The following is a 17,286-nucleotide window of genomic DNA, read 5'->3' as shown; positions in this document are numbered from 1 at the left end:
GATCAACGAGTGGCTGACGGCTTGGCTTGGTTCGAACGTTCCGTGGTCAGTTTTCAAACCCCGCGTGCCACGTGATCGAGAATCGCTAATGTCTAATAGCCCCTATATAGCAGTATCAACTGCATGGCAACCATGAAATACTTGGAGACGGGAGACAGGTCATAGCACAATTGTCCAAGTGAAACACCATATTTACAAGCAGTAGATCTCAACATATTAGATTACCCCATAGCACGAGGAGAAAAAAGGGCAGGGATATATGATAAGTATCGTACAGATTCCAGAACCAGATTGAGCGAGAGGGATATAGGTGGGGTATATCATCGTGATGTGACGCAGAAAGCTAGTCGCTGAGCGCTGCTAGGTAGCTCTACAAGAGAGGTACAGAGTCAGCGAACCTCTCAGGGACGATGGTAATAAACTGAGGACGTACATCTCTATCCTCCAAAAACTCCAGATACGTCAAGGCCGCCGCTATCCAGAAGCTCGTGTCGACACCTAGCACCCGTTCCTCCGCTCTATTTATCTCGAGCAGTCCCGTCACAGAGCGCACGGTCCATACGGGCGTCTGGTCGTGGAACGTGAGCAGCGGCGGGGGCGGAGGCGGGGGCGCTGGAGGTGTCGTCAGGATGGTGGGCAGCTGTGATGACGACGACGGCCCCTCGGGAAACTTGGAGGACGAGCATCCCGCGGGCGGTGAGGCAGACGACATAGGCGACGGCAGTGGGTCACCCGCTATGCGCAGCGCGAAGGACGAGGACGCGTGCGTCGACGATCCGCTCCCTCCTGAGAACATCGACAGCGCGCGCGAGAAGAAGGATGACTTTTGTTCAGGCACCGCTGCCGCAAGACTGATCCCTCCTGGCATGCGAGGTGCCGTCTGATATGCGTACGGCGCGTGCGGGGCGAGCACGAACCGCGACACCGTCGTTGGCACCGGCTTCGGCTTCGGCCTCCTCTTGCGCGTGACAGGAGGCGAATCGTCCAGCTTCGCAGCGACCGCCTCTGGTGACGGTGGCGTCACAATGATCGGCGCCGCGGCAGCCGCAGGCGGCGTGGGAGGGTATGAGTGCACGACGGTGTCCCCGGACAGGGTGCTGTCCGCGCTCGTCGGTCGTGGCCGCATCGACGATGACGGCGAGGACGGGGACGCAGGGGAGAACGGAGGCGCGGGCGGGAGGCGGACGTTGACACGACATGCGAAGGCGAGCGCTGCGTCGATGTAGTCGGGTGAGCTGCGCGGGACGGGCGCGAGGGCGATGAAGAAGCCGGGCGGGAAGGAGGGCGCGCGGAGGCGGATGTACCAGCCGCGCTTGGGGCGGTGGATCGTCCAGCAGATTTTGGAGGTGTGGTTATGCTACTGGGACGGTGTGCAATGGGAGGCGAAAGTCTAGCCTAGGCGTGGGGGTGGAGGGAGGGTAACGGGACGCACCACGACATGCTCGACGATCTCGGTGTCGTTCAGGAAGCGTTCCTGCCGTGGGGCGCATCAGAGAGGCGCGGTGTCTGTGGTGAGGACTGAGATACTCACTTTATACCACACGACCTTGTCCGACTCCTCGTCGTGCACGTTGATCCTCAAATCCGAGATCACGTCCGAGCTAGTGGCGAACCCCAGCCAGACGCGAGCGCGACAAGCCCTAACATCAGACCTTGCCCATCCAAGACGAATAACTCATACCTGCGGACGATGAAGCGAGATATGTTGGGGTTTCGTCCATACAGAGGTCCATTAACGAGGCCATTGTACTGGTTCATGCTCGACGTCGGCAACGATGAGCAGGTCCTGGTCAGAAACCAAGTCCAAAGACGCCGAGACCAAAACCCACAGACGCGAAACTGCTGCGGTGGCTGTGCTCAAATCTCGGTCCGTCCGGGAACGTCGGGGCACATCGTTGCACTTTGCCTCAGCCTCTGACGTCGCCCAAGGTCTGCAATTTCTCTTACGCTCGATGCCTATGACTTATTGAATCAGACAGGCGGAACCTTGCATGCCTCCAGGCGCAGCCTACAACTGGCTATGCGCCCTCCACTCCGCCGCTGACATCGCCGCACGCGCCGTCCAGATCCGCGCAGCCCAGGCGCAAACACACGCCGTGCGCCAGGTGCCCGCACAGCTGGGGAAGAGGAAGCGCGGCATCGACGCGTCATACCCGGAGCACCTGCGCACTCGTGCGGAGCCGAAGCCAAATATTAAGACAGACGCGCCGCTGTATGGATTGTACTTGCGGGAGGAAAGCTCAGTTTCCGAGGGTGCTGATGGACGTGGGTTGGGTAGTGAGGGCATGAAGTCAATGGAAGAGAGTTGCGCTCCACCTATGAAGGAGGAGCGAAAGGCAAAAACGCAGGAGACCGGACAGCCACCACCACCAGTGCAGCAAGAGAGTGGGCTTTCGCTACCGTTCAGCCCTCCTGTGCCTCCCGAGCCTGCTCCTTCGCCTGACGCTCCGGATGCAGCTGTGTATGAGCCTCAAACACCATTAATGGATGAAGAGGTCAAGGCGAGTACACTTTTTGCTTTCTGCGCCGATACCTCTGTTCATGCCTTCGTACTGACATATACTGCAGGCAGCTCAAGATGCAGCAGTCTCCTCCCTCCTCCCAGACGAACCCATCCAAACCCGCAACCTCCAATCCTCTAAAGTTCCCTCCTCCCGAATAGGTCGATTTTTCCACTACGGCGGTACGCCTCCCTTTCCCCTTCCCGTCCCACACCGCTAACTGTTCTCCCGCACACATCTACAGGCCTAGCAGCCTCACTCAGCTACGGCGCCGCCGCCGAGGTCCTCCGCCGCTCCACGTCCGGCGCGTCCGACACGCAGCAACAAGGCTCCCTGATGCTCACCGAGGCCAACGTCCGCCGCCTCGTATCGAAGCTCTCGCAGATGCGCGGCGCGGCGCTCAAGCTCGGGCAGTTCATGAGCATCCAGGACACGCACCTCCTCCCGCCCGAGGTCGACAAGATCTTCAGGCGCGTGCAGGACAGCGCGCATTATATGCCGGACTGGCAGATGGAGGTGCGCTGTCCCTCGCACCACCGTTGTGCTGGTTGAGAAAAACTCACGTCGCGTTGAAACGGCTTAGCAAGTCCTCACAAAGGCCCTCGGCCCCGCCTGGTCGTCCAATTTCACCTCGTTCGACCGTGTCCCGTTCGCAGCGGCGTCCATCGGACAGGTGCACCGCGCGACGCTGGCCGCGGCCGCGTCGCCCACGGGCAAGGAGGAGCGCGTGGCGGTGAAGATCCAGTTCCCGAACATCGCGAACTCGATCGCGAGTGACCTGGGGTACGTCAAGATGATTCTCACGGCCGGGGCGCTGCTCCCGAAGGGGCTGTTTCTGGACCGGACGATGCAGGTGTGTCACACAACCAATCTTAGGTTTGTGTGTCGGCTGACGAGGGGCCGAGGGTAGGTGATGAAAGAGGAGCTCGCGGACGAGTGCGACTACAAGCGTGAGGCGGGGTTCTTGCGCCGGTACGGTTCGGCCGAGTATCTCGGGCTGGACGCGCGGTTCAAGATCCCATGGGCGTGGGAGGGCAGCACGGACAATGTGCTCGTCATGGAACATGTGCGTGGCGTCAGCGTCGGGGAGGCGCTCGTCAAGGGGTTGACGCAGGAGGAGCGCAACGGGGTCAGTGCCCGTCCTCTCTATTCTTTCATTCACGCGCTCTCTGGAATGGGCTGACTGAAGATGAGTCTCGTGCGTAGATCGCTGAGCGGATTATCGAGCTGTGTCTGCGCGAGCTGTTCGAGTTCCGGCTGATGCAGACGGACCCGAATTTCACGAACTTCCTGTATGATTCCGCGACGCGTCAGGTACGTGTGCCCCGCCCCATCCCCGCGCCCACCACTGTCGTGTTGCGGTTTCTCTCAGACCTTATAACAACACCCCCCGCAGATCTCCCTCGTCGATTTCGGCGCCACCCGCGAATACTCCAAATCATTCATGGACAACTGGCTGCACCTCCTGCAGGCCGCCGCCGCGGGCGACGTCGCAGCGTGCAAACACTGGTCTCTCCAGCTTGGCTACCTCACGGGCGAGGAAAACGAGGTGATGGTGCAGGCGCACGTGAACTCGATAGTGCACCTTGCGACACCGTTTAAGGCGTCGACGCGCCAGCCGTTCGCATTTGGCCCCGGGAGCGAGTGGGCGAGGATCACGAGGGAGATCAGGGAGCAGATTCCGGTGATGCTCAAGTATAGGCTGACGCCGCCGCCGAGGGAGACGTATAGTCTGAATCGGTGAGTTTGGGTCTTTCTTACGATACTGTGCCCGCGTCAGAGAAAACAGGGCGCTGATTATTCCCTCTTCGTTGCGGCCGTCCGGGATTAGGAAACTGAGTGGTGCGTTCTTACTCGCTGCACGCTTGGATGCAGTCGTGGACACGAAGAAGCTGTGGGACGGTGTTGTAGACAAATATAGGTTTGACTAATTGCATGTAGACACTAATCCACTAGAATACGACACATATCTTTGCTCGCTCCCTCAATGCGTCACGAGTGCCATTTCTTGGCATGCAACATTCCTTTGATATTGCGAATCCGCTGAACAGGGGTTGTGACTCCGTCTAGCTCGTGACATACGATCTTCTGATGATCCTTGCTCCGGGGCCCCTCAGATTTGAGCTTCAGCTGCTTTGACGCTTCCAATCCAATCGTGGACAGCTCTTGATACCATCCCAAACCTACACCCCTTCTTTGTTTAGAATGAATATGAGCGTGTCACCAGTGCTCTCGGCTGGATATCGGGGCCGAGCAGATGATGGTGCTGTCGATCGATCATGTATCCTAGCCGGACATTCGTTTTCAGCAGCTTTAGAACTACAAGAGAGGGTGCCGTCAGTGCATAAGAAACGGAAGAACTCAAAAACCTGGGCCTGGTGTCTCACACTATCACGCGCACAGAGAAACTTCCAGGGGACGTTCAACTTCGACTGGGTAAACGGCCGGACACCATCGACTCCTCATTAGAGTTTGAAACACTCTCGAGAACAACAGAACAGGTGGGAAACGCAGAAATCCACCAGTCGGTAAATGAATTTAGCTGCATGGAAGTTAGTCATTGGATATGATTGCTTTCAATATCGACTGATAATACGGTTCAACTGACCGATAGCAGGGAGTCCAAGAGGAGGATAGATAATTGCGTGCTGGATGAGGCATACACGTTCTGAAAAGAGCTTGGTTCAGCGCCAGGTCCACTGGCTCATTGTGGCCCCGTAAACCTCCAGAGGGCCATCAGACTACGCCGCAAGGAGACAGGAAACACAACGAAGTATGCAGCGTAGTGAAGTTTCCGACTCTAACATGCCTGGTTCTTCCGGGGTCATCTTAACTACTCGAAGGAATCCCATCTTCGTCTGACACATCCGTTCATAGCCAGATAGACTTGACTACCAACGGACAGCTGAGATGCTTTTAGGCTGTTGCTCTACGTTGGATCAATCTTCCATCTTTCCCGGTTCACGAGAATCTTTTCTTTCTTAAAAGAACATCGTATAAATTGCAAAAGATAATGCTACAAAAAGAGAACTACATATATATCCGATCGTCCTCTAGCTCTCTAAGAAGTTGTTGTACTTCGTACTCGTGCCAGTGGCCTTGGGACGGTTCTCCCGCTCCGTTTCCTCCGGACCAGGGACGCGAACCGTGCGGTTCGGGGGAAAAGGTCAGTGTGTCAGATTACCATCGGAAGGGTTGATGGTGCAACGCTCGTGTGCTGTGTCGATACAACGACCAAAAACGGAAGCGAACTCGCCGTAGATATAACATCTAGGTACAGGTGGTTATACAAAAAGAAAGGGTACTTAAGCTCGCCTTTCCGGGTAGGGTCAATGATGTAATAGGCACACGTCGTATATGGTGGACGTGTTTCAGTACGAAAGCAAAAAGTTAAATGGCCAAAACCAGCTGAAGCAAAGCTAAAGAAAGCCGTTGCCCTGAGTTACCGTGCCGCTGGGCAGCGGATGTTACGATCAAGAACGAGACGTTGTAGCAATGTGAGCAAAGTCCGAGCCGGTGTCCCTGAGCGAAGCATACGAACTGGACGTTGCGAGCTTGTCGGAGGTGGATATAATTTGCTCCGCGAGCTCGGCGTGTCTGATCCCGAATCAGGCCCTCAAGACATCCATCGTAGACAGCCCGGGTGTGTTAAAAAGCATTCCATGCTCCTGCGAGCCTATGGTCGAAAAGGTATGGTGCTATGGCATTATGTCATCGTCAGAGGTGCGCCTTACATGAAAATTTTGGGAGTAATTTGCCTTGTTGTGCAGTGGCACAGAAGTTAAAGTGGTCCTAAAAGCCCTCTGCAGAAATCAAATGTACGTACGCTCATCCGCTTTCCACGGTGCTAGGGATAATGAACGTAGTGCTCTGCGCACGACAATAAATCATGCTTACAAAGTTTATCCACTGAATACTTGGGCCCATGCACAGAGAAGGCTCCAAGCGATTGTGATTTCTACTAACTGAAAGTGGCTAGTAACCTGAAATATGGTCCCTTAAGAAGTGCAGAGCGTTTGGAACGTTCCCTGAGCGGGCTGTCCGCGTTTTGGATGCGCAGTGGACAGATGAAGTCCCTTTGACAGGGACAAAATTTAATACGCAACCAGTGTGGCGTAAGGGCGACTACAGTCCGGTGTGCCTCGAAATCCGTAACCCATAATGCTGGTCTCTGCTGCTCTCCGTAGAGTTCGGACGGATTTCTGGTTCCAAAGCGGGTTCCGAACTCCAAAATCTCCACCAGTAAAGTCTATGTAGAGTAATCAATGGGCCGTTGTTTAGCTTTGAAGGAATATCAGTGTCACCATTATACGCACGACATTCAGATGCACCACGAAGCAATTACAGATTAATCAAATCCGCTGAGCTACGAGCCTTTTTGGCTTTTTCTGGATATATATCTGCCTTCTTTGAAGTTGCTCCGTCTTGAACGCAGGCCTGCGGCTGACATGTTTCGCAGATAAAAATAGAACAAATGACACAGTAGGGAGAATTGAATGACATAGACGCTGGAACGTGGTATATTCATGTGATACAGAAGCAAGTGGATCATGTCATTTCTTGATTGGTTCTGAAACGGTGTTCGGACTATGCAGGATGTTAGTGGCGCGTCGATCATTACCCGAACCTTCAGCCCCATGGGGCCGTGATACCCGGCTGAGAGTGAGCTATGGCGGTATGTTCATGAATAACAAACGACGGAACGTTCTGGCGGGTCAACTTACTTGATTAACCAGCGAGTTACACGGGTTTTAAGATGTCAGGGGGAGGGCGGAGGCTTGTAGTAGTAAGAGCTCGTTTACAGTTAGGATGAAACAGGGGTAAACCGTCCTCCAAGCAAGCATGGCAACTTTCAAGTCCTACACTCAGAAAAATTGTAGTTCATGGATGTACCATAATAGTACCGGGAGAGCGTCTGCCTGAGTGAAAACATATAAAGAGCGTCACGTCCCCGCCTTTTTCCTCAGTTCCTTCTAACCCAGCGTACTCTTGTATACAAGTAAACCAGCAGCATGAGCACCGTTGATCATCTTCGCGTCGGTATGCATCCGCAATGCTAACTTCGATTGACTTTTCTCTAACAATTGCTTCAGACCTACCCAAGTTCCTCAAAGGTCACCGCAATGAACACGAGACCGAAACAGGAGAAATCGTCCATGTATACGCCATAGCAGGTGCTCCCGTCTTTGGAGACTCGGTCGACAGCACAGCCTACGACTTCAACATCGAGATTCCACTTTGGGGTGTTGTATTTATCGTCAGTATTTCCTAGCCCATTCACTCGCACTGCGTGCTCATTTTCTCTGTTCTGCAGCTCAAAGGCTCCGTCAACCTTACCAGTCTCCAGATTGACGCATCGTTCTCCGTCAGGATCCCGATCATTGGGACGTTCCAGCTTGCGAGCTTCCAAGGAAACTTGATCGAAGGTGTCAAGTTCACTTTCGGCATTAGCGGTATCTTGTCGGGCGAGGCGCGTGTCTATTTGAAAGACAAATGGCTCTGGCTGGACCTGTCGGCTACCGTGTTTGGGTCGAAATACGGCCCTCTTAGCATTAAGCTCATCCCTCTGCCGTACGTGTTCAATGTTTTCTGATCGCCCGAAAATTGTAGTATTCACCGAGTGTAATTACAGGATCTGAGTCCAAACGGTCGACACCGCTTCCTCGTCCGGGACGTTGGCTCATTAATGCGTTCCTATCATGCAACTTGGATAATCGAGGAAGAGGCGATGTTAGGATGTTTTGTAACGCTTGCAAGTAAGAAATAATTCCGGTTTTTATATACTTCTGCTTTGTCTTCGAAGATGTATTAGTAGTAGTTAACGGGCTGCGCTCACACGGCACACTCCAGATATGTCTCTGTTTTGTTTACGAAAATGTTCTGCAGTAGAATACTTGTTGCTTGTCTCTTACGACACACATAGGCACGCTGTTTCGTAGACTATCCTTACGAGGTTGCAACGAAGTTTTTTCTACTCAAAACGTCCGATCTTGCAAGCGCCGGCCACGAGCTATACCTAGCATTGGGCCCTCCCCTTTCTTTCTCGTACCCGATAGTAACAAAATCTATTCATTTTAACTTGACGCCTTCGTGTGTGTAGTACTAGTACCAGGTCAGTAATCTCTCCCTTACCGAGGGGTTTATGAAGCACCCCTTGCAGTAAACTGTAGTTTAAGTTGATGTCCGCCGCCGAATTGCTGAAATGAAATATATATATCGCTCCATTGCCATGGGCCATTAGTGGTATCCATCAGTAATCTAGTAAAACACTGGTTCTAGCTTGCGCAAGCTTGGTAGAAGAAGAGATTCCGCGAGCCAATCGGACGTACCAAAAAGTTTGCACGGCTATAAGCAATCTTGCAGAAATCAGACATGTACACAAGAGAGCTGCCTCCGCTCGGAGTCGGTTTATACAATAGTTCTGATGGAATTTGAAAGACGCACCGTGTATTGGTTGATAGTAGCAATATGCAATCTGGACTGAGCAACAATGTGCGTGTGTAAGTCTCAGTCTGTCATGCATTTCCATTGTCGTTTAGACACCCATACGTCAAGCACTGTTACAGTTCACGTCAACTTGATGCTGCATATTACTGAAGGCGGAGTCAGCACGCCAGGCAGCCGCGTTCGGCCTGTGAGGTAGTAAGTGCTAATAAGCAGATATTCTGAAGGCGATTAGGGAGCGGGTTACGGTTGAGGTAAAGCTGTGACTGTCGCTGAGGGAGACGTACAGCATTAATCCATAAGGTGGATCTCTGTGCAGGCTATTCTACTACGATGTCCGTTTGTTCGTTCGCTCGGGAGGAGCGAGCGGGCAAGTATTATAGAAGAATGCGATATCAGTGATCCACGCGAGCTTCTGTAGCTGCTCTTCGGATAGCAGGAAGTCGAGCAGTACACTCTTGCTTGTTGCGAGGTTGGAGGTGAGTATGGGCAAGGAGGTGGATGGGGATGATAACTTGTTGTATACAACCCGAGTGTATAAACATAGAATTGGCTGTAGAAACTCACCCTTGAAATTGGATGGGCAGTATACACAACATCTCTGCTTACTTTCGCCTTGTTCTCCTCGTCAGCCTCGTATCTTCGGGTAATCGACCGAGAGGACGCATTACATGTGATCGCGTTTTGTCAGGTCTCCGTGCCGACAGCCTGAAGTGAGCTTGTGCCGCTCCACAGCAATGCCGGCAATCGCCGCTCCGCTGGTCTTCGTCATTGCATTCTTTGACTTGGCGACAACACCCTTCTCTTCATGATCTTGGGTTTTCACGCGTCGGCCGTGTGCGTGAGCCTAGATGTGTCGCGGCGAGAAGGAAAATCATGACCACTGCCTAGCCTAGTCTCAGGATGGAGGAGTGCATCTTGGGATTACAGGTCATGATCTTTCGATATGTGTTCAGACCAAACCAGTGACAGTGACGAGATAGCACAAGCCATCAGGTGAGCAAAGAAACACATGGGGCATAAAAGAGCCGTTGATGATCTGACCCCAGACTGACTTGTGGAGCACCAAAGAAGAGACCAAGACGCGCTCCTGCCTCTCGCGTCCTGGTCACACCAACATGCTTCTCCTTGCAACTCCCAAACAAATTCAATCTCTGAAAGGCGCAAATCCAGCGTGTTCCAGGACGTACCGTGAATCCACCAGGACGAGGCTCCTGATCGAAACGCTGGGCTGACGCGCATTCACCGGAGTTATTCCTTGCAGGGCTCATCGCGAGCCTAATACAAACCTTGCCAGGGATGAGATTACGTTCATGTGTCACCTTGATGCAAAATGTGGATGCGGCCAAATTGAAAAAGGCGCTCTCTGACACCAGCCAAAGGCACGCCTCTCTCTTCCTTTTCCTTCTCCCTCCAGCTGACGGCTCTCGTCCTTTCACCTTTGCAGCACTACGCACGGTTATATCTGACTGTGTCTGCACGCAAGGTGTAAATCCGTCACCATGAAGTACGCCAAACTCCTGTCGCTCCTTTCTCTCCTCCCCGTCATCTCCGCTGCGAGCTCGTCCTCGGCATCCAGCGCCGCATCATCCGCCTCGTCGTCTGCGTCTGGCTCCTCGTCAACCAGCGCTGCTTCATCCACCTCCTCGTCCTCCGCAACCTCATCATCCCCTACCTCTTCCGCCTCTGCCTCGTCTGGCTCCACATCCAGCTCTGCCTCTGGCTCTGCCTGGGTTAGCGACAGCGTCACCTTCACCACCATTTCTGGCACCCCGGTCACCACCGTCTCTCTCGTGCCCACTGAAACTGGCGCAATCTCGGTCCCGTTCTCCAAGTATCCCTTCACGCCCTTCCCGACGCCCACGCTCGCGCCCAACCTACTTGGGTACCCGTCGGTTGACCCTCTCGAGCCGCCGCCCGTCCGCTCAGATGGGCCGCAAGACATTCCTGACTTTGCGCCCGCCTGGGCTGCGGCGTATGAGAAGGCCAAGAGCATGGTGAGCTCAGCCTTTCCCAAGATATTAGGAGCTTGTCTAACAGCGCAATGGTAGATCTCCGACTTTAGCGTCGAGGAGAAGGTGAACATCACCACCGGCGTCGGCTGGGCCAAGGGCCTCTGCGTCGGCAACACGCCGCCCGTCAGGGACTTCCCTGGCTTCTGTCTCGAGGACTCGCCCCTCTCTGTCCGCTTCGCCGACTTCGTCACCGCGTTCCCGGCTGGCATCACCGTCGCTTCTACGTGTGTCTCCTTGCCTCCTCTCTCCGCATAATCTCAGATCGCTGACTTTATGCCGTAGATGGAATCGCGAGCTGATGCGCCAGCGCGGCGCTGCGTTGGGCAAAGAGCACAAGGGCAAGGGCGTCAACGTCGCCCTCGGCCCGATGATGAACATGGGCCGCATCGCCGCCGGCGGGCGCAACTGGGAAGGGTTTGGCGCTGACCCCTATTTGACTGGTGAATCCGCGTACGAGACTATCCTTGGCATGCAGTCATCCGGTGTGCAGGCGTGCGCTAAGCACTTTATCGACAAGTGGGCATTATCTTCTTTCTTGCTCAGGGAGCCAGTGTTAACTTTTTGTTGTTTACAGCGAGCAGGAGCATTTCCGCACGCAGGTTAGCTCAAACGTGGACGACAGGACTCAGCATGAGCTCTACGCCCACCCCTTCCTGCGCAGCGTCATGGCCGGTGTCGCCTCCGTCATGTGCAGCTACAGTGCGTCCTACTGCCTCTCACCTCCCTTATTTCCCTATCTAACCCTCCCCTCTCGCGATGACAGACCTGGTCAACGACTCGTACGCGTGCAACAACGACAAGATGATGAACGACGTCCTCAAGCGCGAGTACGGCTTCCAGGGCTACGTCATGTCCGACTGGCAAGCGACCGAATCGACGCTCTCCGCCGTCGCGGGGCTCGACATGACGATGCCCGGCGACGTCACGTTCGACTCGGGCGACTCGTACTTTGGCGGGAACCTGACGACGTTCGTGCACAACGGCACGATCGCGTCCGCGCGCCTCGACGACATGGCGACGCGCATCGTCGCGGCGTGGTACTACGTCCACCAGGACGACGAGGGCTATCCGGCGGTGAACTTTAATGCGTTCAACAACTACGACGAGGCGACGAATGGGCATGTGAATGTCCAGGAGGACCATTATAAGATCGTTAGGGAGATCGGTGCGGCGGGTGCGGTGTTGCTCAAGAACGAGCGCGGTGCGTTGCCGCTTAACAAGCCCAAGCGGATCGTGATTGTCGGCGAGGACGCTGCGCCGGGCTTGTATGGACCGAACGAGTTTGCGGACCAGGGCGGCGACGACGGTGTTTTGGCGATGGGCTGGGGCTCTGGGTGCGTCTGCCATCTTCTCCCGTCGCTTTCTTCGTGAGCTTACGAGTCTGTTCCCACCAGCACCGGCAACTTCCCGTACCTCATCACCCCGCTCGAGGGCATCCAAGAGCGCGCGCGCAAGGACGGCACGGGCGTCTTCTGGAACTTCGACAACTGGGGCATCACCCCGGAGCCGGGCACGAACCCGAACAACGCGTCGCAGCTCGCGCTCGTGCAGGACGCCGCGCTCGTGTTCATCAACGCGGACTCGGGCGAGCAGTACATCAACGTGGACTCGAACGAGGGCGACCGCCAGAATCTCACAGCGTGGAACAACGGCGACAACGTCGTGCTGAATACCGCGGCGCTGAACAACAACACGATCGTGGTTGTGCACAGCGTCGGCCCGCTTATTGTGGAGCCATGGATCGACCATCCGAATGTGACGGCGGTGGTGTGGGCGAATATTGCGGGCCAGGAGGTCGGGAACTCGATCGCGGATGTGCTGTATGGGGAGTATAACCCGAGCGGTAAGCTCGTGTACACGATCGCGAAGCGGCCCGAGGACTATCCTGCGCAGCTGAATGACGGCGGCGTGGGCCAGGAGATCATCGACGTCGACTATACCGAGGGCTTGTTCATCGACTACCGCCACTTTGATGCCGTACGTCCACTTCCCTTTTCCCTAGCTAGTAGCTGACAACGGCGACTGTAGAAAAACATCGAGCCCCGCTTCGAGTTCGGCTTCGGGCTAAGCTACACATCGTTCAAGTACACGAACCTCAAGGCGCGCAAGGTCGGGAGCACCGACGACGCCGAGAACGCGCTCATCGCGAATTGGGAGGACGGCAAGGCCACGCCCATCGCAGAAGGTTCCTCCGCTGCTCTTTGGTGAGTCTCACCACCCATCTTTTCCCACCAGGTGCTCACCTCTCCACAGGCTGCACGAGCCCTACATCAAAGTCACCTTCGATATCCAGAACACAGGCGACCTCGCCGGCACGGAGATCCCACAGCTGTACCTGCACTACCCCGCGTCGGCGGCGGAGCCGCCCTCGGTGCTCCGCGGGTTCGCCAATGTGAAGCTCGTGCCCAACCAGCTCAAGAAGGTCGAGCTCACGCTCTCACGGTACGATCTGAGCGTGTGGGATGTCGTCGACCAGGGCTGGCGCAAGGCCGAGGGCGTGTACACGTTCTCGGTCGGGCAGAGCAGCCGCAAGTTCTTGCTCAAGGGCACGCTGCCTCTGTGATTCGATTGTTTGGTAACCCGTGGACCGTTGGTTCAGATTGGCGGTTCCCACCTGAGCGGTGGTTTTCTCCGTTTGGCACTGGACCGAGACAGATTCTAAAACGGCGTATTGGACGCTACGCTACACATCTAACATTTTACTTACAGTAAAACCCTTCCATTCGTTCACCACAAGATACCAACTCGATTATTCGCTCGTTTATACAGAACTTTACCCGTCTCTACTTCCTTGTAATACCTTATTGTACGCTTCATATACCTGAAGCGATGTTAATAAGATATTGAGCGTTTTGCATGCTACACAATCGGTCGCTGAGATCACACGAGCAAATCAGTAGTCAATTTGTGGCTTCAGAATCATATGGCTGCCACGAATAAGCCATGCGGTCAGGGACCAGAAGAAATGAGGATCATGACATGAATACGGTGCGATGTATTAGGTATGTATAAGATTGAAACGATGATGGTCAAGAAAAGAAAAGATGAGGAAGCGTAAATGTCTGAACACAGCTATACCACAAGCCACCCCGGGAGACAAAGCCCACCGCGAAGAGAGTCCGCTATGAGCGAATCCCCGACCCGCGATCCACGGCGCGGAACCCCCACTACGCCGCGCCTCCGCCGTCGCCGTCGCCGTCCTCCGCCATGACCGCGTCCATCTCCTCCGGATCGAGCCACGAGTCCTCGACGGTCGCCTTCACGCGGCGCACGTACTCCTTCATGTTCTCGCGGTACAGCTGCGCGGCCTCGGCGTTCGCGGGGCTGTTCGGGTTCGGGTCGTGGAGGAGGGACTGGATGGAGGTGAGGATGGCGGCGACGTCGTATGTGGGCGACCAGCGGTTCTGGAGGATGTCGAGGCAGAGCTCGCCGTTGGCGTACACGTTTGGGTGGAACATGCGCGAGAGGAATTTCACGGTGGGCGGCTTGTTTGGGTATGAGTCGTCGAAGGTGAGCAGGAGCTTGAAGGTGCCGTCTTCGAAGGGCGTGTCGGCTGTGTGGGTGGTGGTTTACGCGTATGAGATCGTGTGGGACAGCGTGTTGTGGTAGGTGGGAAGACTGGAGAAGTGGTTGCGAGGGGAAGAACGTACCTGGACCGATGATGAGGGCGTTCCAGACCATAATGTTGTTTGGACTTGGGCTGCCCGAGATGCCACCAGGAGGATCCGTCGAGAGACGCTTGAAGTCGCGCATCAGGCGACGTTTGCAGTTTGTAGACTGTTCAAAAACCACCAGGCAGGTCAGTTCAATGTTTTGCTACTGCATGCCTCCTGCACGTCGAGAAACGCGAAACCAGACGCACCATGTTGACGGATGGTAGGAGGAGAGGGGTAGGATATGAGGAAGTGCGATTAGGGTCGTATATTGAAGGAGGAGACAGAAAAACACGAGGAGTTTGTGGTCCAGCTAAAAGTACAAGATCAAGAGTGTTGTCCTCTGTTGTCCACCCACGCGCGAACGGCGCAGCAGCAACTGCTCCTCCGCCCATAAACGGGAATCACTAACCACGCCCCTAACCCTGTTACTCCTCGTCCGAGCTGGTCGTGTGCAACCATCATCATGTACTCTCAGTTTCATACTTTCGAACCTTGTCGCAAGATCAGCAGTACAGTGTACAAGGGTATACAGCAGCTATCCTAGGCAGGTCATTCAATGAATGATGTCAAAGATCGGACGGAAGGTCCTCGGGCATATTCAAAAGTGTACCTTCTTGCCCTCCGTCCACGAATACAACCTGCCCTGACACATGACCGGAGACTGCATGAGACGACAGGATCACAATCTGATTAGCCACATCCATTGCTGTCGCGACTTTTCTTAGCGGTGTCCTGCACTGGGTCAGACCTGACTGTGGTGTGCTGTGAAGCTGGCTTAGGACTCACGTCGCGAGATCGGGATACAGAAGCATAGGGTCCTTGAACGTCTCCTCCGTCATAGCCGTCTTCACCCATCCAGGCGCAACGGCATTGACCCTCCCCTTGGGAGCAATCCTGACAATCTCATTCTCGAGCGAGTTTGTCAGGCCGTACATCATACCTTCCAGTGCTCACATCAGCTCAATCTCTCACATGAACAGAAGCCCGAGTTTTCCAGTGTACGCACCGCTCTTCGTGACAGCGTAGTCAGCATGCCCGGGTTCGCCGTACTTTCCTGATGTGCTTCCGACGAGGACGATTGAAGCTTTCGCCTTCTCACTTTCACCGGCCTTGCGAAGGGCGCGGAGGTACCCCCGACATACGAGGAAGGACGCGGTAAGATTGACGCCGATAGTGTTGTTCCACTGCTGCAGCGACATGTCTGCGAGTGGAACATCCTCTTCTGGCCATACTCCGTGGTTGACCACGAGGACCGACACGGGTACATGTGCATTATCGGACGCTTGGTCAAATAGACGCGTAACGTCGTCCTCGTTCGTTAGGTTCGCCTGTATGCATCGCAATGTCGTTTCATGATGGGTGCAGAGATCGTGGAGAGGCTTTGGGTTTCTGTTGTAATGTGCCGTAACGCGTGCACCCAGGGCTATGACATTGAGGACTCATTCAGGATGATGAGTCGACTTCCGGTTCCTCATGAACTTACAGAGGTAGAGACGCGTCGTTTCCAATCCTATCCCTCCACTCGCGCCCGTAATGAGGACATGCACATCGTTGAGACCAAGGTCCATTGCCGTTAATGCAACGCAGACGAAGCTTTGAAAGCTTATAAGCTGTTTGCTGAAGAAAGGTATGAATGGTTGAAGCAGATAATTACATGGTCGATCATGAGTGTGGAGGTCGCGGTGAGTGAGCGACACGTGTGAACGGACGGGCGCTGGTCGCGGTAGCCAATGGCTGCAGCTAACCTCTTGAGCGACTCCTTTGATGGATACGGGAACATAGTTGGTATCTCAAAAGCACGAGAATTGTGTAACGCAAAGATACCACGGTATGAGAGTCATCGATCCTTCTTCCCCTTTTCTTCCACCACGTTCGCCATCGCCTCGCCCACACTTGTCCCCAACGCCCTCATCCCGTCCACCACACCCTGCCGATCCCCCTCGCTCAGCTCCTGCCCCACCTTCCACCTCCCCTCCAACCTCGTCAGTTTAATCTCAACACCCACAATTGCCCTCTTCAGCACATCCACAAACGCCTTCGGCGCATCCGCCACCTCCCACGCCTCCCCCTCCTCCTTCCGCGCGACCTCCCGCTCCGCATGCTCCGTCAGATCGCACACCGCCCGCTGCAACCACGCCCGCGTCCCCTCCTCCGTCGCCGCAGAGTGGTGCACCGTAACGCGCCCGTACGCCTGCACGGCCATGTAGTCCCACGTCGGCACGACCTTGCCTGTCGCGGGCTTCGTCTGCACATACAGGCTCGGCGTGACGTAGCTCTGCGTCGGGCTCGTGAACAGCACGAGCACCTCCTGCGCCAGTGTGCCCGCGTCGGGCGACGCGCCGGGCGCGGCCCGGGCGGCTGCGACGAGCGCTTTGGCTTGTGGGTTCGCGGCGGCGATGTGACCCCGCAGGGAGCCGAGGTCGGACGGGTCGGAGGGGGATGTGGGCGCGTCGATGAGGAAGGGGATGTGTGAGGATTGGAGGAAGGGCATGTCGGGGTGCGAGATGGCTGTGGTGAGGATACCGAGAGGGTTGCTTTTTATGCTGGACGTTTGAAAGATCAGGTGTTTATGAGGTGAAGTTGATAGCGATGGAGAGAGGACGTACAAGGATCGGAGTGTTTCGGGCTCGAGGACGGCATGGGCTGGCCTGATATACATCGTCGAGGACG

At 55.2% G+C, this 17,286-nt stretch overlaps 7 protein-coding genes across 7 annotated transcripts; 3 read left to right on the top strand and 4 right to left on the bottom strand.

The window, feature by feature from the left end:
• Positions 1-152: 152 nt before the first annotated feature.
• Positions 153-1,758, bottom strand: CONPUDRAFT_140266 (uncharacterized protein; the record flags this gene model as incomplete). The annotated part of the gene is made up of 5 exons (XM_007776694.1): positions 153-370; positions 434-1,357; positions 1,433-1,474; positions 1,532-1,601; positions 1,682-1,758. 5 exons carry the CDS (start codon positions 1,756-1,758, stop codon positions 344-346), a joined length of 1,140 nt encoding a protein of 379 aa, XP_007774884.1. The 3' UTR covers positions 153-343.
• Positions 1,759-1,832: 74 nt separating this feature from the next.
• Positions 1,833-4,432, top strand: CONPUDRAFT_132417 (ABC1-domain-containing protein; the record flags this gene model as incomplete). The annotated part of the gene is made up of 9 exons (XM_007776693.1): positions 1,833-1,929; positions 1,980-2,501; positions 2,569-2,683; positions 2,746-3,017; positions 3,085-3,354; positions 3,412-3,630; positions 3,708-3,815; positions 3,898-4,241; positions 4,333-4,432. Exons 2-9 carry the CDS (start codon positions 1,992-1,994, stop codon positions 4,430-4,432), a joined length of 1,938 nt encoding a protein of 645 aa, XP_007774883.1. The 5' UTR covers positions 1,833-1,929; positions 1,980-1,991.
• A 3,380-nt stretch (positions 4,433-7,812) lies between these two features.
• On the top strand, positions 7,813-8,094 carry CONPUDRAFT_66572 (uncharacterized protein; the record flags this gene model as incomplete). The annotated part of the gene is made up of 1 exon (XM_007776599.1): positions 7,813-8,094. A coding segment is annotated over one exon (282 nt), but the record flags the coding sequence as incomplete, so codon positions are not given.
• A 1,649-nt stretch (positions 8,095-9,743) lies between these two features.
• CONPUDRAFT_112748 (glycoside hydrolase family 3 protein) lies at positions 9,744-13,739 on the top strand. The gene is made up of 10 exons (XM_007776692.1): positions 9,744-9,941; positions 9,995-10,327; positions 10,393-10,942; positions 10,997-11,184; positions 11,243-11,476; positions 11,535-11,659; positions 11,724-12,294; positions 12,355-12,937; positions 12,989-13,164; positions 13,214-13,739. Exons 3-10 carry the CDS (start codon positions 10,448-10,450, stop codon positions 13,521-13,523), a joined length of 2,682 nt encoding a protein of 893 aa, XP_007774882.1. The 5' UTR covers positions 9,744-9,941; positions 9,995-10,327; positions 10,393-10,447; the 3' UTR covers positions 13,524-13,739.
• Positions 13,740-13,863: 124 nt separating this feature from the next.
• Positions 13,864-14,917, bottom strand: CONPUDRAFT_112746 (ubiquitin-conjugating enzyme). Its single transcript, XM_007776691.1, has 3 exons — positions 14,823-14,917; positions 14,611-14,737; positions 13,864-14,513 (listed from the first exon to the last, which is right to left on the bottom strand). Exons 1-3 carry the CDS (start codon positions 14,823-14,825, stop codon positions 14,128-14,130), a joined length of 516 nt encoding a protein of 171 aa, XP_007774881.1. The 5' UTR covers positions 14,826-14,917; the 3' UTR covers positions 13,864-14,127.
• Positions 14,918-15,182: 265 nt separating this feature from the next.
• On the bottom strand, positions 15,183-16,184 carry CONPUDRAFT_159581 (NAD(P)-binding protein; the record flags this gene model as incomplete). The annotated part of the gene is made up of 4 exons (XM_007776690.1): positions 15,183-15,348; positions 15,403-15,556; positions 15,623-16,039; positions 16,100-16,184. 4 exons carry the CDS (start codon positions 16,182-16,184, stop codon positions 15,183-15,185), a joined length of 822 nt encoding a protein of 273 aa, XP_007774880.1.
• Positions 16,185-16,272: 88 nt separating this feature from the next.
• Positions 16,273-17,275, bottom strand: CONPUDRAFT_132407 (transcriptional regulator; the record flags this gene model as incomplete). Its single annotated transcript, XM_007776689.1, has 2 exons — positions 16,273-17,159; positions 17,223-17,275. 2 exons carry the CDS (start codon positions 17,273-17,275, stop codon positions 16,454-16,456), a joined length of 759 nt encoding a protein of 252 aa, XP_007774879.1. The 3' UTR covers positions 16,273-16,453.
• Between the last annotated feature and the right edge of the window lie 11 nt (positions 17,276-17,286).

The sequence above is a fragment of the Coniophora puteana genome (genome assembly GCF_000271625.1).
Source record: "Coniophora puteana RWD-64-598 SS2 unplaced genomic scaffold CONPUscaffold_18, whole genome shotgun sequence".
Taxonomy (NCBI): Eukaryota; Fungi; Basidiomycota; class Agaricomycetes; order Boletales; family Coniophoraceae; genus Coniophora; species Coniophora puteana.
Note: the sequence above shows the minus strand (reverse complement) of the source record. Positions and strands in the feature narration are given on the sequence as shown.

Bases quoted from the DNA above. Each gene is read 5' to 3' on its own strand.
- CONPUDRAFT_112746 (XM_007776691.1), bottom strand. The intron at 14,514-14,610 runs GTACGTTCTTCC...CCACCCACACAG, and splicing joins CGCCCTCATCATCGGTCCAG to CCGACACGCCCTTCGAAGAC.
- CONPUDRAFT_112748 (XM_007776692.1), top strand. From the start codon at position 10,448: ATGAAGTACGCCAAACTCCTGTCGCTCCTTTCTCTCCTCCCCGTCATC. The intron at 11,185-11,242 runs GTGTGTCTCCTT...TTTATGCCGTAG, and splicing joins GGCATCACCGTCGCTTCTAC to ATGGAATCGCGAGCTGATGC. The intron at 11,477-11,534 runs GTGGGCATTATC...TGTTGTTTACAG, and splicing joins GCTAAGCACTTTATCGACAA to CGAGCAGGAGCATTTCCGCA.